We start from the raw sequence: 27,928 nt of genomic DNA, 5'->3' as shown, positions 1-27,928 counted from the left end.
CTTTGTGCTCTTTCCCTTTATTCGTTCTCAGACAGCTCACAATACTGCCGCACATTAAACAGGTTTAATGGGAGTCGTTCACTTGCTGCCTGCCAGCTTGGGAGTTTTGTGTTAAGTTTGTGATGATTTGGGCCAGAAAGGCATTGCAAAACACATCTGAAGGTTTCGTTAAAAGACGATCTGATAATGTAATGGTACTTGTGGCCATCGCTCCTGCTTAATTGTTCGTGCTTTGCAAGTTCACAACAAGAGTGTTTGTCGGGGCCTGATCCTTCAAAGCACAAGGTCTATTCAATACTGTTCTTGTATTTTACATGAACTGGGTTTCAAAAGATCATCTCCGCAGCCTGAGGAGAAATGCGTGTTTGCACTGTTTACTGTCCAAGGGGTGATACTTGTCGTAGAAATCCAAGATGTATTCTTCAGCCTTGAATCCAAACTTCTGATACAGCAGCATAGCAGAGTTACTGGCAGAGACGTGCAGAGTCACATCCTTCCCCATGCAAGTCTGTAAAGCAGCAGAAGGGTGTGAGAAAGCGGGGAACCAGGGCTGCATTCAAATGAACAACCGCAGTGTAGATTCTGACTCTCGAGGGATAAAGTACCTGATCCGGGGAAGGGGGGGGGGATATCCGTAGGGATTCTCCCGCTTGTCTGCCATAGCCTCACGGATAAATGCAGTTTATGCTGTTCTCCGCACCCACCTCCCCAAAGTTTGAGCACGGGAATCCCTGCAGGAATTCACCCCCTTGAGAATTTTAAACACAGAGGTGTATTTCAAGTGATTCTGGAGAAAGATGGCCTCGGTTAGCCCAGTGTTAAAACACTGTCGGTAGTTGGGCGACTTTATCTGCACAGCGACAGAGCTGACAGCAGAGTGTGCACAATGGTGTGATGCCCAGACATCAGATTCGGGTATCAGATTCAGACATCACTTTGGAGTCCGATAGAGTGAGACATGCTCCATGATTCGTTAATACAAATGTAAGTTACAGTAATGCAAGTTATTTTTTTTTTTTAAATAGGTGTTAGAAGTCCTACTGTCAAGTGAAGACAAAGTTCAAATTTTAAACCATTCTGGTTGAGCAACAGATCTTGCAGTCCGGGGGGGGGGGATGTTATCACAAACACCAGCCATAATACAGCTCCAATAATTACATGCCACCTATACGCAGTTTAGTGTAAACTAACAGCCTACCTGGATGAGGTGATAAATCATGAAGGTTGCAATCCCAGCTCTCCTCCACTCTGGGTGAACCAGCAGAAAGGAAATATAAGCCTGGTTGTACTTCACGTCAGGAACCATAAAGCCAAAGCCAACAATAACTTTTTTGTAGAGGACGACAACACTGAAATCTGGGTACTGTAGGCACTCCGACAAGTCGATGCCTGTGTGAGTTTAAAAGGCGAGATTAGATCAGTAAACGTTTAGAAACTAGCTTCGGATTATACAGAGCACAGTGTGACATTTGACATCATCCACATTTTGCACAGAAATAGTAATCCAGCATTGCTCAATAGTCTCGGACCGGAATTTGCGGAGCGAGGTGTATTTCTGGAGTATGCCTCCAACCCGAACTTACCGGCTGGCTTCTGGGCTGTGGAGACTTCAGGTCCTGGGCCTGCAGGCGTATGCCTGCACAAAGGCCCACAGAGCCCAGGGACGCAAGCAGTTCGCAGGCGTCCCTCAGATCAAGTGGGCCAGGTCTTCCAATCAGAAAAGAGAATTCCATTGCTGTCATTTCCGAACGGAATCCCCCAAGGGCAAGCAATGAAATCCCAAAATAATTGAAGAATTTACATAATTCTAAAAAATAAATGTTCCCATTTAATTAAAATAAAGCATTTACAATAAAAATATAATTTTTTAAAAAGTAATTTAAAATATTTTAATCCAGACCAAAATTTACATAATCTAATTTTAAATGTTTGTGGATGATTTTTTTTTAGTTAAAATTTTTTAATTTAACCTTTATATTAACCCTTGTGCTGGCGAAAGCAGGCCCGGTCACCCACTTTTACCAGGCGCAAGGGTTTTGTGGGCATTCGCTGGGCAGTCGGCCCCGATCTGCAAGGACCATCAGCAGGTACAGCACGTGCTGGCGCTGGAGAGCGACGGCTGTGAAGAGGGCGACTGGACGTCACCATAACTCAGGTCGGTGATTGGAGCAATGGTAGGTACATCAGATGGGGCGAAGGAGAGGCACGATGAAGTGACGTGTGATCAGGGCCCAGGAGAGGTGAGAGTTTGGGGCCCAGAAGAGCCGAGGGCCCAGGGGCAGCACGGGCCAGCCCACACTGCGATATGTGCGCGCACTAGGTCCGTGCAGCAGAGCTGGTCTCCAGTCGTCTTGGTTAACCCTTGCCACTGGACCAAGACCTAGCTCTGTCAAGCCCGTGTGGTGGCTGGTGTGCAACGGTCACTACACGTTTATAAAATGCACGCACAGGCATCTTCCACCCTTCAACATGTAGTTCAGGATCTGGAATATCAGGTCCTTCGTTGAAACACCCGTGAACTCATCCCTTTTTGGCATGGAAGCAAGTCATCCTCAATACGAGGGACCATCTATGATGATGATGAGTTGGGCAAATAGCCCTTTTCTTTTGGTTCGGAGGAACTGTCAAGGCAAACCTTGACATGTTGCACGTTCCGGGATTTCGCGCTTGCGGAAGCTTACGATGGCGTGCATCGGCCCCCAAAAATCCGGGCCAATATCTTTAATGTTTCCAACATATGGAAATTGGAAAATACAACATCCGTTCATAAAAAATACAAATAAGGAAACAATGTGTGGAATATAACCTTTGCCAGACCCCCTCAGTAAATTATGCTCAGACATAATGTAACATTCTCCTTCACGAACAAATCATGCAAGAGCTATGTCCCCATAACTTGCCTTCAGTCAAGGCTACACTTCAGAACAGGTTATGGCCATCCCAAATATAAATATATATATATATACTGCTCCATTAAAGGATTGAAAGCTGATTTTATTGGTAAAGATGGACCAAATCTTCCCCCTTAGAATCTTCATCTCCTTAAGGATCTGGTCACCAGGAGAAGTTTATTCAGGTTTTTGTACATTTCTCCAATTATACGGCAACATCAGAACTCAACAGTTTTCCTAACTAGATTACAGAGCAAAGAGCACATTCTGTCCTTGAAGTGGTTAAACGAGCCCTAGTTGTTCAATAACGTTTAGTTTGTTGTGTTTGGGATGTTTTCCCCCCTTCCCTATTCAGTTCTTGGGTCTTCAGTACGAAATACCTCTCATCCTGCCAACAAGCGGGCACGTGGTGTGTGCTCCCTGCTCCCGTGTCTCCATCAATGCCACATCTCAACCAGCTGCTGGGAGATGTGCGCGAGTAGTGTGGGCAATTCATGCTGACTGAGATCAGAAACTCGCTCTCGTAGCAGGTTTAACAACTTGAGTTTTACAGAAGATAACAGCGCAGTGACCTGTCTGAATATCTGTTATTTACTATGATGTTTTCGCCACTGCAACTGATAAATCTCACAGAGAACAACCGGTCCAAAATAGACAGCTGAAAGTGGCATTTATTCCTAGAACCAGAATATAGGTAACGTTCTCTTTTGCAATAATAGGTAGAATAATTGCAATGGCTAAATCCTGCACAATGATCATTACATGCCCACAATATTAATGGACAGGAGAGCTAGGCAGAGCTGTGAATTACTATTGGTGCGGCAGTCGCGATTAAAGAGGATGTATCAGTTAAAGTACTCCTTTGCTCTGCGATTGGGATGCGCCAAATGTCTTGCGCCTGGACAACATTTCACTGTCGAGAGAGAAAGATAAGATACCTGGCCAGAAGAATTCATGGCACATCGAGTTTATTGTAGGAATAAAATTAGGGCAGACGTAGCAGTAATCAATGGGGGCCTTGGCCTCGGCTTTCCAGGTCGGGTCACTCCGGTGTGGGTAGGCCTGGATTTCGGTCAGCAGTTGTAGCTTTGGTGGGCTGCAGTCAAAGTCACGCCTAATGTAGTAAAACAAGAAGGGAACTCAACTTGTAAAAAGTCAACCGTAAGAACTGTTTTTTCCCCAAAAGTTTCAGCTGAAAATCTAAATAACTTCATTCATAATTTACAGACAAGAAAAGCCATTAACACAGCTCCCTGTGCCAGTGAAGCCACCACCTTACAATATTATAATTAACTGGGAGGTTGATGGAAGAATATAATATATATATATATATTTTTTGCTTGGGCAGCAAAACTTTTTTTATCTCAACATTTCTGTTCATTTTTCGATGGGCAAGTGTCATCACTTTCTCCAGAAACACCTTTAAACCCCATTTATTCCGTCACTTCGGTTTGTCTCCTAGTTACTTGTTCCACAAATTCATTACTTGTTAGATGAACATGCTCTGGGTGATTTCTTACTCCCAAGTGCCTTGTATTTAATCCATCTCCATAACATCGTCTGACTCTGCCGCAGCCTCAGCTCATCTGTTGATGAAACCCTCGTCCATGACTTTGTTCCTCTTGACTTAATTATTCCATCTTCCAGCCTCCATAAACTTGTGCTCAGCCCAAACTCTGCTACCCGTATCTCAACTTGCCCCAAATCCCGTTCACCCATCACCCTTGTACTTGCTGACCTACATTGGCTCCCATCACCTTAATTATAAACTCCTCATCCTGGTTTTCAAATCCCTCCATGGCCTCGCCCCTTCCTATCTCTGTAACTTCCTCCAGCCCCACAACATTTCTACACTTCTGCAATTATGGCAGAGGGCAACTTCTACCCCCATAATGGTATATTTTCCAGCATTGGTGTAACGTACACTGTTGGAAATGTTGGAGTGTTCCGAATTGAACTTACCTGTAGACTGTAACTGGTCAAAGAGCAACAGGGTTTTTAAGGATAACCAGGAAAACAGCTGGGTTCCTGTGCAAAGAACTAAGTGACTGGGACATCAACCATGAGTGATTAATATATAACTTTAGTAATAAACATAGGCAGAGGGATCAATTAACCATGGTATAGAGTGGATGCTTATGTAAATAAGCTGTCAATAAACTTGCATTTATATAACACCCTTCACGACCATCGGACGTCCCAAAACGCTTTACAGCCAATGAAGTACTTGTGCCTTACGCTGCAGATAGCACTGCTGTATATCTGGTTCTCTGCTCACCTGGAAGACAGTTCCCCACAGACAGGCCCAGAGAATACCCGGAGCTGCGGCCACTCTGACTATGCTAGCTGAAGATCAGCCTGGCATGTAGTACCACTGAAAGTATGACGACGGATTGGTGCTCTTCCGTAGGCAAATCAGACCTTCACATATCTAATTTGTGTTACCAGGTCTGTTGTCCCAGCTTCCTTTAGGAATAGGAGCCTCTGCATATACTAATACCAGCCAAAGTAAGGGGTGCTACCTCTGTCTGATATGTGGATGCAAGGGTACCAACGGGTTGGCACAGAACATGCCTGGTGCATCCATTAGTCCTCGTCTTCCTATTACAGAATGTTCAAATCAATGTTACCTTTAAGCTGCACAGCCGTGCAGTGCTCTGGAGGTCCCAAGCAGCCGTCTCACCGGCTGTTAAAGGGAAAAACCATTCGTGTGGTATTTTGAATGGGCTGCGCAGCCCAAAAAATTAGAGGGGACATTGGTCCAGATGTAAGAGGATTCTTATTGAGAAGCCCATTAGTGGCAGTAGTGCTGTGGCAAAGAAGCTGCAAAGAAATTGGCCAAAGGCTTGTGAGATCATAAGTGCCCGTAGAATTTCTTTGGTATTAAATGGTCAAGAAATGGCTCAAAAACATTTCTCTGAACATTGCAATGTTCTTTAAATAAACTTCATCTAAGCCTGTGTGCCCGTTTCAAATGGGCACAATGTTGAATGGGGACCCTTCAGAGAGACGTGGGAAATGACAGGCAGGGTGCTTTTGGAGGGGGTGGATGTTAACATTGAATTCAAGCTTCAGCCCGTTTCAGGGAGACACTTCCAGTGCTGGCTCTGTAATCTCCTCCAGCCCTACAACCCTCCGAGATCCCTGCACTCCTCCAATTCTGGTCTCTTGAGCATCAACCATTGCCGATCGCGCCTGGGCTCCAAGCTCTGTAATTCCCTTCTTAAACCTCTCTTTCCTCCTTTAAGACGCTCCTTAAGACCTACCTCTTTTCATCTGCCCACATATCTCCTTATGTGGCCTGGTGTCAAACTTTGTTATTTACTTACAGGCAATAAATAACTTACACGTTATTTATTGCCTGTAAATCTGCTCGTGTTCCCCGAATTATGCCCCAAATTTGGCTGAAGCCAATCAGATAAATCTACTCCCGTCGGCTGTATCAAGCATAAAGTTAAAAATGAGGAGACAACAATTTGTATTTATATAGCACCTTTAACGTAGAAAAACATCCCAAGGCACTTCCACAGGAGTACATTCACACAAAATTTGACACCAAGCCAAAGAAGGAGCCCTTCGGACATGTGACCAAAAGCTTGGTCAAAGAGGTAGGTTTTAAGCAGTTTCTTAAAGGAGGAGAGGTAGAGAGGTGGAGAGGCTGAGGGAGGGAATTCCAGAGCTTAGGGTCGAGAGAGCCGAAAGCGCGGCCACCAATGGAGGGGGGGGGGGGGGGGGAAGGGAGTGTGCAACGCACTAGAGGCATATAGTGCCTCTCAGCTCTTTGTGCATGAATTAGTGTTGCATGGAACCCTGCTCGTAGCTGCCCAGAAGTGCAGCACCAATGCTGCTTTTACAGGGACATTTTGAACTTTAAACATTATAATATTAGTAAGTTACAATGACAATGTGTGTCGTTGCTCATCCTTACAGACAGCTGATGAAATTACAACCTAACCTGTTTCCCAAAACAGCAACTCTAATCAAGTTTACGTTATTCCCCAAGGAACTAAACCAATGCCTGTGGTTGCCAAGAAGAGCTGAAATCCAATGGGTAATTCCGAAGATTACTTTCAAACAGTGGATAATACACTTAATTCACAGCACGCACGCTCCAGCACTGACACAAGTACAGACGTCCAACGTACCATTCCCATCCTCTGCATTACTACGCATGCCTGGTCCAAGCAGTATTAGGATTCAGCTGTATTGTGCTCAGTGAATGAATATTGTCTGAAAACCCTTTTTTACAATCAAACTTAAGTTGCAGTAGCATCCAGGACTGTTGTCTATGCCTCTCTATAAGAGAACAGGCGAGTCACTGTGCTGTGCAGGACAAACCTCTACCTGATATATGGTTTGAGAACTCGCGATGTGTACGGGCTGATGATGCTTTGGTTCATTAACATGTCTCCCGATCCAGTCAGCCGATGCATAAACTTTGTCCTTTGTTGTGAATATCCTTTCATGTGCGACAAAGACATCTGCAAAGACGGAACAGTAATAGAAAAATCTAAAAGATGAGTGTCAAACAGTAGCTCTCCCCTCCTCATCTCTGGCTCCCTGCTGGCTCAAGCAATGAGCCTCACCTACTAGGAAGGTGGCGGATCTGGTCTCAGCCAGACTGTTGGTGGGAGAGTCCAGCCCACCAGTGCACTTTGCGGGGGGAGGGGCGCGGGAGGAAGGAGGCCGGCCACAGTTCAGGATCTCAATCTCAGTCGTTCCCCCCCCCCCCCCCCCCCCCCCCCCTGCCCAAATCGAGTTAAGGGCAGGTTCAGGCTTAGCTGAAAAGGACTCACTGTCCAGGCTCAGAAAGAATGCCACTTGGGAGAGCTACCAGAGACCGACAGGAATCTACAAAACTGTACGCCAGCCAGTGGCCAACACTTTCTGCACAGGAGTAGAGGGGAGAGAACCGATGGGGGAGGGTTGGTCGAACAACCTTTGGTAATTTCATGACTGAAGGTTCAGCCATAAACCCATTGGAGAATAGTTGAAGGAGCCACACACCAGTGTTGGAACTACGGAGGATGAAATGAAACGATACGCCAGATCAGAGAGGAACAGTGACATACTAGTCCCATTTACTCCACTCCTTGTAACGCTGGTACAAAACAAAGCATGAAATCACTCTCTGCCTTTTATTTTAAAAAAGGAGCTGCACTCAATACAAGGTCCCCAAAAAATATAGCACCACATATACATTCAAAGAAATCATTCCTTGAAGAAAACAAAATGACAACACAAACCTGTAAAACAGTGAATATTCACTGTGGAGCTGTGTGCCCGAGATTATAGCATCGTACAGCACAAGGCTGCCATTCAGCCCATCGTGCCTTTGAAAGAACTATCCAATTAGTCCCACTCCCCCGCTCGTTCCCCAGAGTCCTGCACATTATTAAGTGATTAAATTAAATCATTACATGATTACATCAGGGATGTAGAGCCTGTGGCCCAGGCCGCCTGCAATTTCTGCGGTCTGGAGGAGTCCGTGTTCCATGTTTTTACTGTGAGGTTGCAGCCCCTGTTCCAATATTTAAAGGGGCTGCTCCTGAAATTCTGGTTGCAACTGACACAGGTTCGAATGCAGTAATAACTGAGACAGGATCTAGTGTATTAATAACTGAGACAGGGTCTAGGGTAGTAATAACTGAGACAGGGTCTAGGGTATAAATTAAACTTTAAAACATAACATCAAATTAAAATTTGGTTGCCGGGCGTGATGATGCACTTCAGTCCCACACTCCTGATCTTTGGGCACCCTGTGCGGAGGGGAGCGGGTAGGTCCGAGGGCCTCCTCGTAGGACTGCTCCTGGGCATGGCCAAGGGGGCCATCAGCCGGTCCAGGCAGCGGGCGGTCGAGGGGGTCGTTCAGCCTGACTACCTACCTCTCTTCCGCGCCTACATCCGGGCCAGGGTGTCCTTAGAGATGGAGCACGCAGTGTCCACCGGTACGCTCGCGGCCTTCCGCGAGAGGTGGGCGCCGGAGGGACTGGAGTGCATCATCACGCCCGGCAACCAAATTTTAATTTGATTTTATGTTTTAAAGTTTAATTTGTTTTAATTGCCAGGGTTTTTAGTGTCCCCCTCCCCTTTTATAGGGGGCACTTGTAAAATTTATGATTTTATTGCCCAAAAAAATCACAAAAAAAACAAGAAAAGTCAAAAAAAAAAACAAAAAAAAAACAAAAAAAAAGGGCAGTTGAAAAATGTTTGGAGTGTCCCCCAGATTGGGGGGCACTTGATCTAATGTTTATTTTGTTCCCCCAAAAGAGTTGTAGAGCCTGTGGCCCTGGAGCCTTGGCAATCTAGCCCGCTAAGCTGACAAAGCTCAGGCCCCTTTTCTCTTATTTAACACTCTGTTGTTTGAATTTTGTGGGTTGGGAATTTTGGAAAGGGCTGCTTTTACAACCGAGCCCTCATTAGCCAATAAATCCTCAGATCGGTTTGCGTCACCGTCCTGAGGTTTATGCAAATTAATGGGAAGACGGGTTTAACCTTTACATGTGCACTCTATGACACAAATTTGTGTGACTCACGAGTACAAAGGTTTGGACACCCTGGATTGCATGGCTTTTTGTTGTAAATTCTTTCAGTGTGAGGTATCCTGCAGGTTGATAGAGTATCTTCAACAAGTCCTTCTGACACAGACCTGTAGCTATGGTTAGTCTTCTGTATGTTTTTTTAATTATACTTACCATGGAGCAGGCACTGACTGGCCTTGCATCTCAGTGACTCAAGTTCAAAACCCAAGCAAGACTGAGGAGGTGAAGGGCTCTGTGTTTTGGCTGCAAGAGCTCTATGTAACATGTGTTTGGACAGTCATGACCCAGTCCCACAGAATAAAAGTGCCCTTTGTTAAATTGGCCTTTTTACTCAGCGAGGCCACACAAAATGCTGGGGCAGGAATGAAAGGCAGCACCATGGCACAATATGGGAAGTTCCAGAGAGCGGAGAGTAGTGGGGCGGTATAGCTTGCACTCAACCATTCCCTCAGTGAGCTGGCACACAGCCAATATCTGCGCTCTGATCCTCTTTTATCACTGGCAGCTGAGAACTGCACAAAAGTAGTCCAGTGTGATTCAACCATCTTCCCTGGAGATTGCCGTGGATATCAGGGACATGGCACTAGGGCATTCACAGACAAGAAACTGCACCATCTATCTCTTGATACCACAGACTATTGGCCAAATAATCTGGATAAACGGGGAGGAGAGAGAATGAAATGGGGGGAATGAAGGAAAATGAACATTGACTGAAGTGTTTCCCCTCTCATTGTACACTGAACGCTGATAAATCCCCCGGACCTGACGGCCTACATCCTAGAGTTCTTTGAGGATGTAACGAACAGGGTGGATAAAGGGGAATCAGTGGATGTGGTGTATTTGGACTTCCAGAAGGCATTTGACAAGTTGCCACATAAAAGGTTACTGCACAAGATAAAAGTTCACGGGGTTGGGGGTAATGTATTAGCATGGATAGAAGATTGGCTAACTAACAGAAAACAGAGAGTTGGGATAAATGGTTCATTCTCGGGTTGTCAATCAGTAACTAGTGGGGTGCCGCAGGGATCAGTGCTGGGACCCCAACTATTTACAATCTATATTAACGACTTGGAGGAAGGGATCGAGTGTAACGTAGCCAAGTTTGCTGACAATACAAAGATGGGAGGAAAAGCAATATATGAGGAGGACACATAAAATCTGCAAAAGGACATAGACAGGCTAAGTGAGTGGGCAAAAATTTGGCAGATGGAGTATAATGTTGGAAAGTGTGAGGTCATGCACTTTTGCAAAAAAAAATCAAAGAGCAAGTTATTATTTAAATGGAGAAAGATTGCAAAGTGCCACAGTACAGCGGGACCTGGGGGTACTTGTGCATGAAACACAAAAGGTTAGTATGCAAGCACAGCAAGTGATCAGGAAGGCCAATGGTATCTTGGCCTTTATTGCAAAGGGGTTGGAGTATAAAAGCAGGGAAGTCTTACTACAGCTATATAAGGTATTGATGAGGCCACACCTGGAATACTGTGTGCAGTTTTGGTTTCCATATTTACGAAAGGATATACTTGCTTTGGAGGCAGTTCAGAGAAGGTTCACTAGGTTGATTCCGGGGATGAGGGGGTTGACTTATGAGGAAAGGTTGAGTAGGTTAGGCCCCTATTCATTGGAAATCAGAAGAATGAGAGGTGATCTTATCGAAACGTGTAAGATTATGAGGGGGCTTGACAAGGTGGATGCAGAGAGGATGTTTCCACTGATGGGGGAGACTAAAACTAGAGGGCATAATCTTAGAATAAGGGGCCGCCCATTTAAAACAGAGATGAGGAGAAATTTCTTCTCTGAGGGTCGTAAATTTGTGGAATTTTCTGTCTCAGAGAGCTGTGGAAGCTGGGACATTGAATAAATTTAAGACAGAGATAGACAGTTTCTTAAACAATAAGAGGATAAGGGGTTATGGGCAGGGAAGTGGAGCTGAGTCCATGACCAGATCAGCCATGATCGTATTGAATGGCGGAGCAGGCTCGAGGGGCCGTATGGCCTACTCCTGCTCCTATTTCTTATGTTCTTATGTTTGAAAGAGGTGGCTGTAGAGATAGTGGATGCATTGGTTGTCATCTTCCAAAATTCCATAGATTCTAGAACGGTTCTTGCAGATTGGAAGATAGCTAATGTAACCCCGCTATTTCAGAAAGGAGGGAGAGAGAAAACGGGGAACTACAGACCAGTTAGCCTGACATCAGTAGTAGTGAAAATGCTGGAATCTATTAATAAGGACGTGGTAACAGGGTACTTAGAAAATAATAATAGGACTGGGCAGAGTCAACACGGATTTATGAAAGGGAAATCATGTTTGACAAATCTGTTATGAGTTTTTTGAGATTGTAAAGCAGAATAAATAAGGGGGAACCAGTGGATGTGGTGTATTTGGATTTTCAGAAGGCATTCGATAAGGTGCCACACAAGAGGTTATTAAACAAAATTAGGGCTCATGGGATTGGGGGTAATATATTAGCATGGATTGAGGATTGGTTAACGGACAGGAAACAGAGAGTAGGAATAAACGGGTCATTTTCAGATTGGTAGGCTGTAACTAGTGGGGTACCGAAGGATTGGTGCTTGGGCCCCAGCTAGTCACAATCTATATCAATGATTTGGATGAAGGGACCAAATACATCCAAGTTTGCTGATGATACATAGAAACATAGAAAATAGGTGCAGGAATAGGCCATTTGGCCCTTTGAACCCGCACTACCATTCAATATGATCATGGCTGATCATGCAACTTCAGTACCCCATTCCTGCCTTCTCTCCATACCCCATGATCCCTTTAGCCGTAAGGGCCACTCCCTTTTGAATATATCCAATGAACTGGACTCAACAACTTTCTGTGGTAGAGAATTCCAGGGGTTCACAATTCTCTGGGTGAAAAAGTTTCTCCTCATCTCGGTCCTAAATGGCTTACCCCTTATCCTTAAGACTGTGACCCCTGGTTCTGGACTTCCCCAACATTGGAAACATTCTTCCTGCATTTAACCTGTCTAAACCCGTCAGAATTTTATATGCTTCGATGAGATCCCCCCTCATTCTTCTAAATTCCAGTGAATATAAGCCTAGTCGATCCAGTCTTTCTTCATATGTCAGTCCTGCCATCCCGGGAATCAGTCTGGTGAACCTTCGCTGCACTCCCTCAATAGCAAGAATGTCCTTCCTCAGATTAGGAGACCAAAACTGTACACAATACTCCAGGTGGGGCCTCACTAAGGCCCTGTACAACTGCAATAAGACCTCCCTGCTACTATACTCAAATTCCCTCACTATAAAGGCCAACATGCCATTTGCTTTCAAAGCTAGGTGGTAATGTAAGTTGTGAGGAGGATGCAAAGAGACTTCAAGGGGATATAGACAGGCTAAGAGAGTAGGCAAGAACATGGAATATAATGTGGAGAAATGTGAAGTAGGTAGGAAAAATCAAAACGCAGAGTATTTTTAAATGGTGAGAGATTGGGAAATGTTGGTGTTCAGAGGAACCTGGGTGTCCTTGTACACCAATCACTGAAAGTTAACATACAGGTACAGCAAGTGATATGTTGGCCTTTATTACAGGAGGATTTCAGTACAAGAGTAAAGACATCTTACTGCAATTATATAGCGCCCTGGTGAGACCACACCTGGAGTATTGTGTACAGTTTAGGTCTCCTTACCCAAGGAAGGATATACTTGCCATAGAGGGAGTGCAATGAAGGTTCACCAGACTGATTCCTGAGATGGGGGGATTGTCCTATGAGGAGAGATTGAGCAGACTAGGCCGATATTCTCTGGAGTTTAGAAGAATGAGAGGTGATCTCACTGAAACATACAAAATTCTTACAGGGCTTGACAGGGTAGATGCAGGGAGAATGTTTCCTCTGGCTGGGGAGTATAGAACCTGGGGTCACAGTCTCAGAATAAGGGGTCGGCCATTTATGACTGAGATGAGGAGAAACTTCTTCACTCAGAGGGTGGTGAATCTCTGGAATTCTCTAACCCAGAGAGCTGTGGAGGCTCAGTCCTCGAGTATATTCAAGACAGAGACTGATAGATTTTTGGATATTAAGGGAATCAAGGGATATGGGGAGTTGAGGTAGATGATCCCATTGAATGGTGGAGCAGGCTCGAGGGGCTGAATGGCTGACTCCTGCTCCTAATTCTTATGTTCATGGCATTACATGTTCACACCGCTGATGCGGATATTGGAGGCACCTTTTATCAGACAATCCCGACATTCGGCTATATTGAAAATGGACAAGAATTTCTCCAAGTCTCACCTGGTAGCGGTCCAGGATCCGAAAGTCCTGACTGGTGGTGCGAAAGGCCCCAATACCCGTGGGCATCCGTACACAGTCGCCTTCCTTGGTTCTGTACACCCCACCGACCAGCGACACTGCAGCCTCAACGGCCTGGTCCAGGTCGAAGAGGGGCAAACCCCGTTCCCTTTTGGCCTGTCTCACGAGCAGTTTGCGACGCAGTCGCTTGGCCTCGACGCTCAAGGCCACGGCGTGGGGGCAAGATTCCAGCCTTCGCAGTAGGAGTCTCTCATCATACAGGCTGAGGGCCGTATGTTTGGGAGCTGGCACCTGCGCATCCCCCTCGGCCTGGATTTTTTTCCTTTCTCGAACCCTAACTTGAGACAGCTCAATGGCATCCTCGGGCTCCTCAATGTCAGCTTCCATCATTTTCTCGGCTCTCTCCTCATCTTCCTCGGCTTCACGCTTGATTTGTTCAGGTGCTTTCACTTTCTTCCTGCTTACGATCATGGTGCCAGTGGCCACACTGGGAGGTGGCACGTATTCTATTCCAGGATCAATGACACCGTCCACATCTCCCTCTTCATCATCTGCGCAAGAGGAATTGAAAACACTCACTTCCATTATAGGTTTAGTGCTTTACATTAGCGCAATAGCTCACTTTTCAATTCCTGCAATGATTTAAAAGAGCTAATAGGAAAAACTATGTACATTTGAAAACTCAAAAACAAACTGAGAATGCTAGAAATGCACAGGTCGATTGTATCTCCTACCCATAGTCACAGCTACCATCTTGGCTTTGCTGTCACCGTGTCCTTCCTTCTCCATTGGTCTCAATCATAGGAACAGCCGTAAGCCGATTAGCACCTCGAGCCTATGCAATGAGATCGTGGCTGATCTGTAACCTAACTCCATATACCTGCCTTTGCCCCATAATCCCTTACTTGTTCAATTCCATTCACAACTCCTCAGATAATGAAGCAGTCGATATTCAGGCTTGGGCTGATAAGAGGCAAGTAACATTCGCGCCACACAAGTACCAGGTAATGACCATCTCCAACAAGCGAGAGTCTTGACATTCAACACCGAATCCCACGCCATTGACCAGCAACTTAACTGGGCCAGCTAGTGGCTGGGTATTCTGCGGTGAGTGTCTCACCTCCCGACTCCCCAAATCCTTTCCACCATCAACAAAGCACAAGTCAGGAATGTGATGGAATGCTTTCCACTTGCCTGGATGAGTGCAGCTCCAACAACACAAGAAGCTCGACACCATCCAGTACAAATCAACCCGCATGATTGGCTCCCCATCCACCACCTTAAACATTCGCCCCCTCCATCAATGGCGCACCGTGACTGCAGTGAGTACCATCTACAAGCACTGCAGCAACTCACCCGCGACCTCTGCCACCTAGAGGACAAGGGCAGCAGGTGCATGGGAACACCATCATCTCCAAGTCACACACCATCCTGACTTGAAATATATCGGCCATTCCTTCATCGTTGCTGGGTCAAAATCCTGGAACTCCCTCCCTAACAGCACTGTGGGAGTATCTTCACCACACGGACTGCAGCGGTTCAAGAATGTGGCTCACCACCACCTTCTCAAGAGGCAATTAGGGATGGGCAATAAATGCCGGCCTTGCCAGTGACGCCCACATTCCAGTAACGAATTAAAGTAAAATACCTTTGGTTAACAAAAATCTATCAATCTTGGATTTAAAATTAACAATTGACCCAGCAGCAACTGCCGTTTGCGATAGTGTTTCCTAACTTCACCCCTGAAGGGTCACAGACCTGAAACGTTAACTCTGTTTCTCTCCACAGATGCTGCCTGACCTGCTGAGATTTCCAGCATTTTCTGTTTTTATTTCACTCCTGAAAGGCCTGGCTCTAACTTTTACACTGTCTCCTAGTCCTAGATTCCCCAACCAGCGGCACTATTTTCTCTCTATCTACCCACCCTATTAGTTCCCCTTAATATCTTGTAAACTTCAATCAAATCACCCCTTAATCTTCTGAAGCCCGATTTTTAACATGCCACCATTGGTGGCTGGGCCTTCAGCTGCCTGAGCTCCCGAAACTTCTCCACCTCTCTACCCCAGGGGGCCGTGGAGGCTCAGTCACTGAGTATATTCAAGACAAAGATCGATAGATCTTTGGATATTAAAGGAATCAAGGGATATGGGAATAGTGCAGGAAAGTGGAGTTGAGGTAGAAGATCAGCCATGATCTGATTGAATGTCGGAGCAGGCCCGAGGGGCCAAATGGCCTACTCCTGATTATTTCTTATGTTCTCCTCAAAACTTATTTCTTTCACCAAGCTTTTGATCACCTGTCCTAACATCTCTTTATGCTGCTCAGCGTTAATTTTGTCTGATAATGCTCTTGTGAAGAGCCTTGGGGCATCTTACTGTGTTTATGTAAATGCAAGTTATCGGGTTAAAATTCTGTATAAGATTAATTTAATACACTGGATCGCGCAGGTTTTATTTTTTGAGGATATTTTAACCTTCTAAAGATGCCACACGCCATATTTCTGCCCCTTGAAAGCTCGCTGCCCTCCTCCACAACTGAGTATGCAGCTTTCAGGCTTCAGACAAGCCAGTCTTAGCAAGTAAAGGCAGCGTGGTGGATACACCAGGCCCGGCAGCTTCCCTTTCCTCGCCTCTCACACACTGTGGCGGGAGATTGAAGTTGCATCCAGTCATTTTGTGCCAGGGTGTAGAGGTGAACCTCCTCCCTAGGGTACTCTGCATTCTTGTGGAAATGGTGTCTGATCCCTTGTCCTTAATGCACAAAGGGCTGCATTTGATCCAGCCGGCAGCACAGGTAGGTTTTTGATCAAAGCAAAATACTGCGAGTGCTGTTTTAAAGTGCCGAATCAAAAGAGGAGGTGCTGTTTCACAGAGCTTGCGCTGAGCTTCATTGGAACAGTGTAGGAGGCCGAGGGCGGAGAGCTCAGTGGAAATGGGAGGGAGTTTTAAGAGGTGCTGTTCCTCATTTTGTGAAACAACGAAAGACGGTAGCTGGTGACAACGGCAAGTAACTGCTGTGCAGAGACTGGCAGCAACCGTTTGTCACCTGTTCATTGTCACAATATACATTCCCAGCCAGTGAGTGTTGTGAGACATCACCTGACAACCGACCCAAGCCAACAAGCCTTCGAAAACAAGGACCAGCACCAGACAAATGAAGGAAAAAGCACACACGTGGAACTGGTTTATCTCCACACGTGAAATTATATATAACTAATGACACTAAAAATGATTGGATAGACAGCAACAAGGAGCCTGTGGGTGATCAATAAATAACACTGACACTAAAACAGAACAGAAGGACATTCTTGTCGAGAGATTGTTCAACCAACTTTACTAAAACAGATTCTGACGAAAGGTCACTGACCCGGAACGTTAACTGGGTTTCTCTCCACAGATGCTGCCTGACCCGCTGAGCATTTTCAATTTTTATCACTAAAACAGATTGGGGCTGGAATTCATGGCCACCCGAAACGGGTCGCGCACCCTTCTGATGTGTTTTCACCGCCGCGGTGGATAAGGTGGCCTCTTGCGCGAAATTCAGCTCCTTGTCAGTTTTTTCCGAGCGGATTGCAAGTCGGTCATAATGGGGGTGGGGAGCAGAAGATCGATCACGATGACAAGAGGGGCAGAAGTGGAGGCGGGACGGAGTTTTTGCCGCTGTCAATCATCAGTTTGTGCGTCACCATGTCTCTCCCCCTCACTGAAAGGGGAGGGCTACTGTGAGCTCTGTGATTATTTTAGTTAGGTCCACCGGATCACCAGGGAGGGTTTCGGCCGGGGTTGCCAGGTTGCCTGTTGGCGGCCCGGCCGAACCCGGGGGTATAATTGTCCGGCCGACCTGGCTGTCGAGCAACAACAACAACAATAAAAATGGCGGCCGTGGCAGTGCGCCCGACCCTTGAATGGCCGTCACACAGCCATGTCCCGTACATAGCGAACACAGTGCACCGACAGAAAAACTGTCGGGGGCACCGCGCAGCAGGCCGAAGATTTTTCCCCGAATTTAGCTTAAGGTGCGGGAGATTGACGGGGCGTGCTTTGATGACGCACTTAGGAAGGGACGGCAGCAGCGGGGCGGAAGTGGGGAATGCCGGGACAAGCACCGCGGAGAATTTCGTGAGCGACAGCCATCCGACTCCAAATCGGTGCATGGCCGCCACTTTCCAGCAGTAAGAGGCATTTTCGGGAGGCTGAATTTTGGCCCCATTGTCTGCTCATTGCTGTTTGTGGGAGCTTGCTGTGCAGAAACTGTCTGCTGCGCTGCCCTACATTACAACAGCGACTACACTTCAAAAGTACTTCATTGGCTGTAAAGCCCTTTGGGACGTCCCGAGGTGGTGAAAGGCGCTATATAAATGCAGGTTCTTTCTTCTTATAAATTCCCCAATCTCCAACTATAAAATTTCACAACTTTTCGCAGATTTTTTTTTTCTGGCTCCATTGTATTTTCATAACAACTTCTGCTTAAAGCCAAACAGGGCAGCTTAACCAGCTGTCTTTACTCACCTCACTCTCTTATTATATTTACTGATTGGAGACTACTGTGATACGACATTAATTAGGAGGAAGTCGAAAGGTCTGACAGTAGGCCTTACGCTGTAACTCAAATAATCGGTGAGATAATACCTTAAAGGGGAAGGAGTTGCCGGGACTACGTAGCCCCACTGTCCATTTTAAAAACTATATTTATAAAAATATTATTCACTTACATTTTTGTTAACCACAACAGCGACCCACATTGTCAAGTCTCCAGGCCATTCCATGGAGAGGAGACCCATCTGACTCAGAATGGGTCCATTCCTTGCAATGGGAGCCACAACTTTGGACAAGTGTGGGAGCCAAAATGGAACTGCCAGATCCCAGGAAACGACTATTTAAAAAGTCAAGAAATATTTATCACAGACAAGGGGGAGGGGGGGGGCAATCTGAACAAAACATGCTCCCCTGAAGATATCCCTTTTTGTTCAAATGAAAAAACATAGGAAAGCTGTTCCTGCTTTATGAACATTAAATAAAAGAAAGAAAAAGATTTGCATTTATATCGCGTCTTTCAGGGTGTTGCAAAGCGCTTTACAGCAAATGGAGTACTTTTTGGAATGTAGTCACTATTGTAATGCAGGAAACGCGGCAGCCAATTTGCACACAGCAAGCTCCCACAAGCAATTAGATAAATGACCAGATAATCTGTATTAGAGATGTTGATTGAGGGATAAATATTGGTCAGAACACCGGGCTAACTGCCCTGCTCGTCTTTGAAAGAGTGCCGTGGGATCTTTTATGTCCGCCTCAGATTAATGCCTCATCTGAAAGACCGCACATCCGACAGTGCAGCCTTCCCGAGGTATGCTTTCCTGTCAATAGCCTATAACCAAGCAAAGTCACTATAATCCAACACAACCAAATGAGTTCTTACCATGAAACAGTGCCTGGGGGGGCATGACATCAGGAATGAGGTCCGCTTCAGACAAGAGGCTAGGAGTGGCTGAATGAGATAATGGGGTCCCAGGAGCAGAGAAGTCCAGCGAGGGGGATGGGGAGGGGCTGGTAAGAGGAGTCCGATCTGAAGAGCTGAGAGAGGAAAAGTCGATCACCTCTCCTTTCTCCAGGATCAGTTCTGACCTGCGATTCCGGCTGGAGAACTTTACCGGGGTGGAGGACGTGCTCCTGTCGATGAAGCCTGCAGCTTCCTTCTGCGCACGCCGAATGTCCTTGGCTTCCTGAGTGCGGGAGCGTTTCTCCTTCAATTCCATGGCCGTTTCCACGGGGTTACGACTCGCTCGTTTGCGAAGCCCTTCCACTGTAATAATTGGATCCAAGGGCGGTTTGACAGCTAAAAAATTAATCAAATCAGCACATCACTCGATCAAACATTTCATCCAGCAAATGCCGACAGCTAGTTTCCCATACCACTGAAACAAATAAAAACCCAAGTGTCAGCCATGAATATCGGACACACTTCTATGCAGCGCAGGAAAAGACTTACATAAGAACATAAGAAATAGGAGCAGGAGTAGGCCATACGGCTCCTCGAGCCTGCTTCGCCTTTCAATAAGATCATGGCTGATCTGATCATGGACTCAGCTCCACTTCCCTGCCCGCTCCCCATAACCCTTTACTCCCTTTATCACTGTTTACAGTGTTTACAAGGGCAGAGAATTCCATAAATTGACAACCCTCAGAGAAGAAATTTCTCCTCATCTCAGTTTTAAATGGGCGGCCCCTTATTCTGAGACTGTCCCCTAGTTTTAGTTTCCCCTATGAGTGGAAATATCCTCTCTGCATCCACCTTGTCGAGCCCCCTCATTATCTTATATGTTTCGATAAGATCACCTCTCATTCTTCTGAACTCCAATGAGTATAGGCCCAAACTACTCAACCTATCCTCATAAGTTAACCCCCTCGTCTCCGGAATCAACCTAGTGAACCTTCTCTGAACAGCCTCCAATGCAAGTATATCCTTCCTTAAATACTGAGACCAAAACTGTATGCAGTACTCCAGGTGTGGCCTCACCAATACCCTGTACAGTTGTAGCAGGACTTCTCTGCTTTTATACTCTATCCCCCTTGCAATAAAGGCAAACATTCCATTGGCCTTCCTAATTACTTACTGTAACTGCGTACTAACTTTTTGTGTTTCATGCACAAGAACCCCCAGGTCCCTCTGTACTGCAGCATTTTGCAATTTTTCTCCATTTAAATTATAATTTGCTTTTTTATTTTTTCTCACATTCTCCCACATTATACTCCATTTGCCAAATTTTTGCCCACTCACTTAGCCTGTCTATATCCCTTTGCAGATTTTTTGTGTCCTCCTCACAACTTGCTTTCCCACCCATCTTTATATCACCAGCAAACTTGACTACATTATACTCGGTCCCTTCATCCAAATCATTAATATAGATTGTAAATAGTTGAGACCCCAGCACCGATCCCTGCGGCACCCCACTAGTTACTGTTTGCCAACCGGAAAATGACCCATTTATCCCGGCTTTCTGTTTTCTGTTAGTTAGCCAATCCTCTATCCATGCTAATATATTACCCCCAACCCCGTGAGCTTGTATGTTGTGCAGTAACCTTTTATGTGGCACCTTATCAAATGCCTTATGCAAATCCAAATACACCACATCCACTGGTTCCCCCTTATCCACCCCGCCCATTCCATCCTCAAAGAACTCCAGCAAATTTGCCAAACATGATCTCCCTTTCATAAAACCATGCTGACTCTGCTTGATTAAATTATGCTTTTCCAAATGTCCTGCTACTGCTTCCTTAATAATGGACCCAGCATTTTCCCAACGACAGATGTTAGGCTATAGTTTCCTGCTTTTTGTCTGCCTCCTTTTTTTAAAATAGGGGCGTTACATTTGCGGTTTTCCAATCCACTGGGACCGCCCCAGAATCCAGGGAATTTTAGTAGATTACAACCAATGCATCCACTATCTCTGCAGCCACTTCTTTTAAGACCCTAGGATGTAAGCCATTAGGTCCAGGGGACTTGTCCACCTTTAGTCCCATTATTTTACCGCGTACTACTTCATTAGTAATAGTAATAGTGATTACTCCCTATAGCCCCTTGATTATCCACTATTGCGATGTTTTTAGTGCTTTCTACAGTGAAGACTGATACAAAGTATTTGTTCAATGTCTCTGCCATTTCCCTGTTCCTCATTATTAATTCCCTAGTCTCATCCTCCAGGGGACCAACATTTACTTTAGCCACTCTTTTCCTTTTTATGTACCTGTAGAAATTCTTACTATCTGTTTTATATTTAGTGCTAGTTTACTTTCATAATCTATCTTCCCTCTCTTAATCATTTTTTTTAGTCGTTCTCTGCTGGCTTTTAAACATTTCCCAATCCTCTAGCCTCCCACTAGTCTTGGCCACATTGTATGCCTTTGTTTTCAATTTGATACCCTCCCTTATTTCCTTAGTTAGCCACGGATAGTTATCCTTTCTCTTACAGTCTTTCCTTCTCATTGGGATATATGTCTGTTGCGAGTTATGAAATATCTCCTTAAATGTCTGCCACTGCTCATCAACCGTCCCACTCTGTAATCTATTGTTCCAGTCCACTTTAGCCAACTCTGCCTTCATACCTTTGTAGCCTCCTTTATTTAAGCTTAGGACACTGGTTTGAGATCCAACTTTCTCACCTTCCAACTGAATTTGAAATTTAACCATGTTATGGTCACTCATTCCTGGAGGATCCTTTACTAGGAGATTGTTTATTAATCCTGTCTCATTACACAGTACTAGACCTAAGATAGCCTGCCCCCTGGTTGGTTCCGTAACGTACTGTTGAAGGAAACTATCCCGGATACACTCTATGAACTCTTCCTCAAAGCTACCCTGACCAATTTGATTTGTCCAATCAATATGAAGGTTAAAATTACCCATGTTTATTGCCGTTCCTTTTTTACAAGGCTCCATTATTTCTTGATTTACACTCTGCCCAATAGTGTAGCTACTGTTAGGGCGCCTATAGATTACACCCACCAATGACTTTTCCCCCTTATTATTCCTTATCTCCACCCAAAACTTGGATTTATATAGCGCCTTTCACGACCACCGGACGTCTCAAAGCACTTTACAGCCAATGAAGTACTTTTGGAGTGTAGTCACTGTGTAATGTGGGAAACAAGGTAAATAAAGGAGTGCACAAGTGGAGAAGGAGATCCAAATTCAAATGTAAAACAAGTTTCAAATGGGATACTGATGCATACAGAAAGGTATCAGAAAGAAAATCTTCACTAAAATGGCAGACAATTTGGAACGGATAAATTGGCTAACCCTGCTGGGTGGTGATGAGACTGATGTAGAATACAAAGGGAAAGTTTTCAATAACAAGATAATAAATGTGGAAGACAAATATGCACCTAGTCAAAAGAAGGGAGTGTGGTAAGAAAAAGCCAAGGTGGCTGACTGGTCATGTACAAAGACAAATAAGCTGTAAACAAAAATGTTTCTATGAATTAAAGGCATTTAATACTCAACTAAAGAGAGTTAAGTACAAGAAACAGCTAAAGAAAACAAAGGCTGCTATTAGATCAGCTAAAAGGATCAGGCAAAAAGGATCGCAGACAATTGCCAGGTACTGGGAAAAGCCTTTTCAGTTCTGTGAAGAGTCAGAATTGTCAAAGACTGTATTGGGCCACTGAAGGATGTTCAAGGATTCGTTACAAGGGCCTCACTGGGTGTGGCGGAAATATTAAATGAGTATTTATCGGTCTTCATTTTTGAAGACAATGTGTGACTGTTAGAATGTAATGATTTTAATAATAAAACTAGTAATATTAACATATTGTTGTGGATAGAATTAAGTACCTGAAAATAGACAGAGCCACGGGGCTGGATGACATCCACCCGAGGGTCCTCGGGGAGATAGGACCTGTGTTGTGCGAGCCCCTAGCCTGTATTTTTAATAACTCATTGCACTCTGGGACAGTTCTTGTAGACTGGAAGGAGACTAATGTCATCTCCCTCTTTAAAAATGGAGACAAGACAATCCCAGGTAACTATAGGCCCATTAGTTTGACATCAGTAATAAGAAAGTTGCTTGAGGGAATTAGGAATGAAATATATGATTAACATCGATAGAGGGGGTCATATTCGGGACAGCCAACATAGCCTCATCTTATAATATTTTTTTGAAGAAGTCACCAAGATGGTGGATGAAGGAAGTCCAGTAGATTGTCTATTTAGACTTCCAAAAAGCTTTTGATAAGGTGCCACACAAGAGGCTTCTCTACAAGATCAAAGCCTCCAGTATTAGTGGTAATATTGAGCTCAATTTTCCCCAAAGCTTTTTGTTGGCGTACTTGAAGAGTTACGCCCGATTTTTTTGGGTCCAAGTATGCCAAAAAAAAATGTTCTAAGTTTCCCCATTGGATCTCTTCATTTTGGCGTGGCCTAACCTGTCCTTTAGTTTTGGGGGTGGAGCCTTGATCTGCGCCAAAAAGATCAGGCTGCCATGGTAACCAGGGACACAATGCGAACAGAGGCTGCAAAGTGAAGCATAGTCAGCTCCCAACACATTAAAAGAATTGTACTTGCGCCAATGTATTTAACTCTCCCCAAGAGTTTTCTGGAGAGGCCACATACGCTGGCTGGCGTAAGCAGAACTGGAGTAACTCTCAGCTGGCCAAAGTTCCCTAAATGGCCAGAAGTGGCGTAGGTGGCTGGTTACGCCCCCTTTGGCTGAAAAGAAAACTGACTTAAAAAAATTGTAACTGAGTTACGCTGGTGCAAATTGATTGGGGAAACTGTGGTTTTTCAACTTAGGCCAAAAAAAGCGGCCTGCTCAAAAAAAACAGCGCAAATCACAAGGGAAAATTGAGCCCATAGTGAGCTGGATTGAGAACTGGCTGGAAGAGTGTAGGCAAAAGGTAGTTATAGGGGGATTTGGGTCTGTTTGGAGACCAGTCACTAGTGGTGCCCCGCAGGGATCAAGCTTGGGACCATTCCTCATTACTATTTTTATTAATTATCCAAATGGGGACATGATCTGCAAATTTGCAGATGGTACTAAGATCTGTGCGAGCATCAGGACTGTAGACGATGTTCGATGACTTCTGGGAGATCTTGGCGTGTTGGGGGATTGGACTAGTGACTGGCAAATTATGTTTAATTTGGAAAAGTGCAGTGTTATGCACGTGGGCAGGGCGAATACTCAACATACATATACCCTCCAGGGAAAAGCATTAAGAAGGTTGAGAAGAGAGAGATCTAGGTGTTCTAGTGCATAGATCTCTAAAGGTTCATGAGCAGTGGTATGAAGCGATAGGTAGAGCAAGTAGGTTGTTGGGGTGCTTTCATAGGACAATTGAGTATAAGACGAGGCATACTATGTTGTCCTTGTACAAGACCTTAGTCAGGCCGCACTTGGAATACTGTGCCCAGTTTTGATCTCCTCACATGGTGGGCATTATTGAGGCTTTGGAAAAGGTGCAGAGAAGGGCCACCAGACTAATTCCCAGTTTAAAGCACCTTAGTTATCAAGAGAAACTAAAAGAGCTGGTACTCTGCACTTTTGAGAATGTAGACTGAGTGGGGATCTGATTGAGGTTTATAAGTTGATGAAGGTTATAGATTGTGTTCCAGTTGACAGTTTGTTCCAATTAAAAAGGTTAGAGGGGACCAGGGGTCACAATTTTAAGTTGTACAAGACCAGATCTAGGTTAGCTGTCAGGAGATGGTTCATTCTGCAGAGAATAGTGGACCTCTGCAACGGGCTGCCGGTGGATGCCAATTTGCTGAATTCCTTCAAACGAGAGCTGGACCTGTTTGTGGTGTGGATGGAGATCACCTTACAGACTGTAAGTACAGTAGGTACTGCAAGGAATTCAGTGTGATCTCCTGGACTAGTTTCGATTGCCTAAATGGGTCGGAGAGGAATTTCTGAGATTTCCCCACCCCCCCCCCCCCCCCCGCCAAATTGGCCTGGGTTTTTGGAGATCACGTGACTTTTGGGTGTGGTGCAGTGTATTGTGTGGGACAGGCTGAATGGAGCAGAGGGACTTTTCCTGTCTGTATGTTCATATCATTAGTACACTCTCCATTTACATTACAGGCTCACAGGTTATTAGGAAATAACACAAAGTGTTTTCAAAATAACATAGTTCAATTGCTGTGTTAGCTATGCATTGTCTTGAAAGGAATGCCCAGAATAGGACCCTAGAACAGGCTCATCCTTTGGATATTTGCGTAAAATCTATTCCCGCGTGGTATTTAATTTTTATTTTAACCGCACACTTCTAAATAAGTGAAAGAAAATCCCTTCTATCTGGTAATGGTTGGCCTCCCAAGTCAATGGAAGGTGAAATACGACACCGAGTATTCAGTCCCAGCTACCAGTAATTGTCCTCTGCTGTACTAAACGCAATGAGTTTGGGCCGCAGTAGCTTAATCCACCTGCAAATTCTGTGGCCACACGTTTGTCTGCACATCGGCCTTGCACAGTTCCCATTTACCTTTTCAATCTTGCGAAATGAGTGTTTACTGATCTGCTGTTCGGGAGCCTGGAGGGCACAGAGGCCCCTTACACAGCAGAGAGAGGAGCAGAGTTGTGAGAGGTTTCTGGAGGGAAAAGGATGCTATAGGGAATGATCATTAGAGGAAAAGGATCGAGTGGGAAAGATTGCTGCGGCAGAAAGGAAAACAGGATCAATGAGAGAAAACAGAAGATTGACTGAGACAAAGGGACAAATCAACCAAGAAATAAAGAGGGAACGAGGGAGAAACAGATAAATTTGAGTAACAGAGATACAGGGTGAGAGTGACAGTGAAAAACAGAAAGTAAAGGGAGACACAAGAGAAACAACAGAGACGTAGGAAAAGAGTAGTAGAATAACACAGAAAGGGGAAAGTAATAAGACACAAGTGGGCCCTAAATTGCGGCCTCTCTGGGTGCGTACGATGAGGCCTCGCAAGTTCCGGGCTTATGCGCACAAAGCACATGCGCCTAAACCCAGCACTTCTGATCTGTCAAAATATCTTTTGACAGATCGCATGCATCCCTGGAAGAAGCGCCTTCGTGGGCAGAGATTTGGGCTATTTGCCCAACGAATGTCCTTCAAACTCTTGCACCTGGTAAAAGTAGGCGTAGGGTCCGCTTTTTACTAGCGCAAGAGTTTTAAAAGATAGAAAAATTTAATGTTATCGCTAATTTTTATATTAAAAACCCTGTCCATTAAGATAAGTTTGTTCTTAACCCTAGTAAAACATTTTAAAATCATTTTCAAAAAAAGCAATTTTTTCCTAAAACATTTAATTTAATTCAATTACAATTAATTTTAAATATGTGAGGTGTTTTTTTTCATTTTGTTGTGTTTCTGTGTTTTGCGGGTATTGATAGTAATGGGAGCTCACGTCAATGAGAATACGACATTGTGATTGGTGGTCCAGGCTCACATGATCCCAGCATGCGCTTATGTTCCTGGGATGCGTGGACCTCTGCGCTGGGCTGCGCATCTAGGCCTCAGATGGCTCGGCCTACCCACTTCAGGGGCACTTCTGCCCCTCAACACCGCCCCGACCCGAAATACAAAACAAAGAGGTGAATATCGGCGCAAGATCCGGCCCATGGATTGGGCGGAGAAAAAGATTGGTAAGTGCGCCTACTCTTAGTCTGGGGAGGTGAGGGGCGGCAATTTCGGATCGAAGAGTCTGACTGATTCGTAATAAAACATTCACTGAATTTCAACTACCAGCCAACAACTGTACCGCTTCAAATGTTCTACTAAGTGGGGCTCATTTCATGGCTTTAATTTTGTAACCGACAGGTTAGGAGTCATTTTGACTTTGGGCGATAATGTAAAATGGGCGATTTTGGATCAGCCACCCATCATAAGAACATAAGAAATAGGAGCAGGAGTAGGCCATACGGCCCCTTGAGCCTGTTCCGCCATTCAATAAGATCATGGCTGATCTGATCATGGACTCAGCTTCACTTCCCCGCCCGCTCCCCATAACCCCTTATCCCCTTATCGTTTAAGAAACTGTTTATTTCTGTCTTAAATTTATTCAATGTCCCAGCTTCCACAGCTCTCAGACAGCGAATTCCACAGATTTACAACCCTCTGAGAGAAGAAATTTCTCCTCATCTCTGTTTTAAATGGGCGGCCCCTTATTCTAAGATCGTGCCCTCTAGTTCTAGTCTCCCCCATCAGTGGAAACATCCTCTCTGCATCTACCTTGTCAAGCCCCCTCATAATCTTACACGTTTCAATAAGATCACCTCTCATTCTTCTGAATTCCAATGAGTAGAGACCCAACCTACTCAACCTTTCCTCATAAGTCAACCTCCTCATCCTCGGAATCAACCGAGTGAACCTTCTCTGAACTGCCTCCAAAGCAATTATATCCTTTCGTAAAGATGGAAACCAAAACTGCACGCAGTATTCCAGGTGTGGCCTTACCAATACCTTATATAGCTGTAGCAAGACTTCCCTGCTTTTATACTCCATCCCCTTTGCAATAAAGGCCAAGATACCATTGGCCTTCCTGATCACTTGCTGTATCTGCATACTAACCTTGTGTTTCATGCACAAGTACCCCCAGGTCCCGTTGTACTGCAGCACTTTGCAATCTTTCTCCATTTAAATAATAACTTGCTCTTTGATTTTTTTCTGTCAAAGTGCATGACCTCACACTTTCCAACATTATACTCCATCTGCCAAATTTTTGCCTACTCACTTAGCCTGTCGATGTCCTT

The 27,928-nt window shown here is 45.0% G+C and overlaps 1 protein-coding gene across 1 annotated transcript in view; it reads right to left on the bottom strand.

Annotated features, from left to right (window-relative positions):
* The window catches only part of kat14 (lysine acetyltransferase 14), a 53,381-nt gene continuing 25,453 nt past the window's right edge, over positions 1 to 27,928 (bottom strand). The window contains exons 5-10 of the mRNA XM_070890120.1: positions 19,129 to 19,545; positions 13,696 to 14,264; positions 7,236 to 7,372; positions 3,830 to 4,005; positions 1,199 to 1,389; positions 1 to 508 (exon numbers count right to left, since the gene is read on the bottom strand). Of these exons, the coding sequence (XP_070746221.1) occupies positions 335 to 508; positions 1,199 to 1,389; positions 3,830 to 4,005; positions 7,236 to 7,372; positions 13,696 to 14,264; positions 19,129 to 19,545 (1,664 nt within the window). The 3' untranslated portion in view covers positions 1 to 334. The remainder of the gene's footprint in view (positions 509 to 1,198; positions 1,390 to 3,829; positions 4,006 to 7,235; positions 7,373 to 13,695; positions 14,265 to 19,128; positions 19,546 to 27,928) is intronic.

Source organism: Pristiophorus japonicus, chromosome 9 (assembly GCF_044704955.1).
Source record: "Pristiophorus japonicus isolate sPriJap1 chromosome 9, sPriJap1.hap1, whole genome shotgun sequence".
Taxonomy (NCBI): Eukaryota; Metazoa; Chordata; class Chondrichthyes; family Pristiophoridae; genus Pristiophorus; species Pristiophorus japonicus.
Note: the sequence above shows the minus strand (reverse complement) of the source record. Positions and strands in the feature narration are given on the sequence as shown.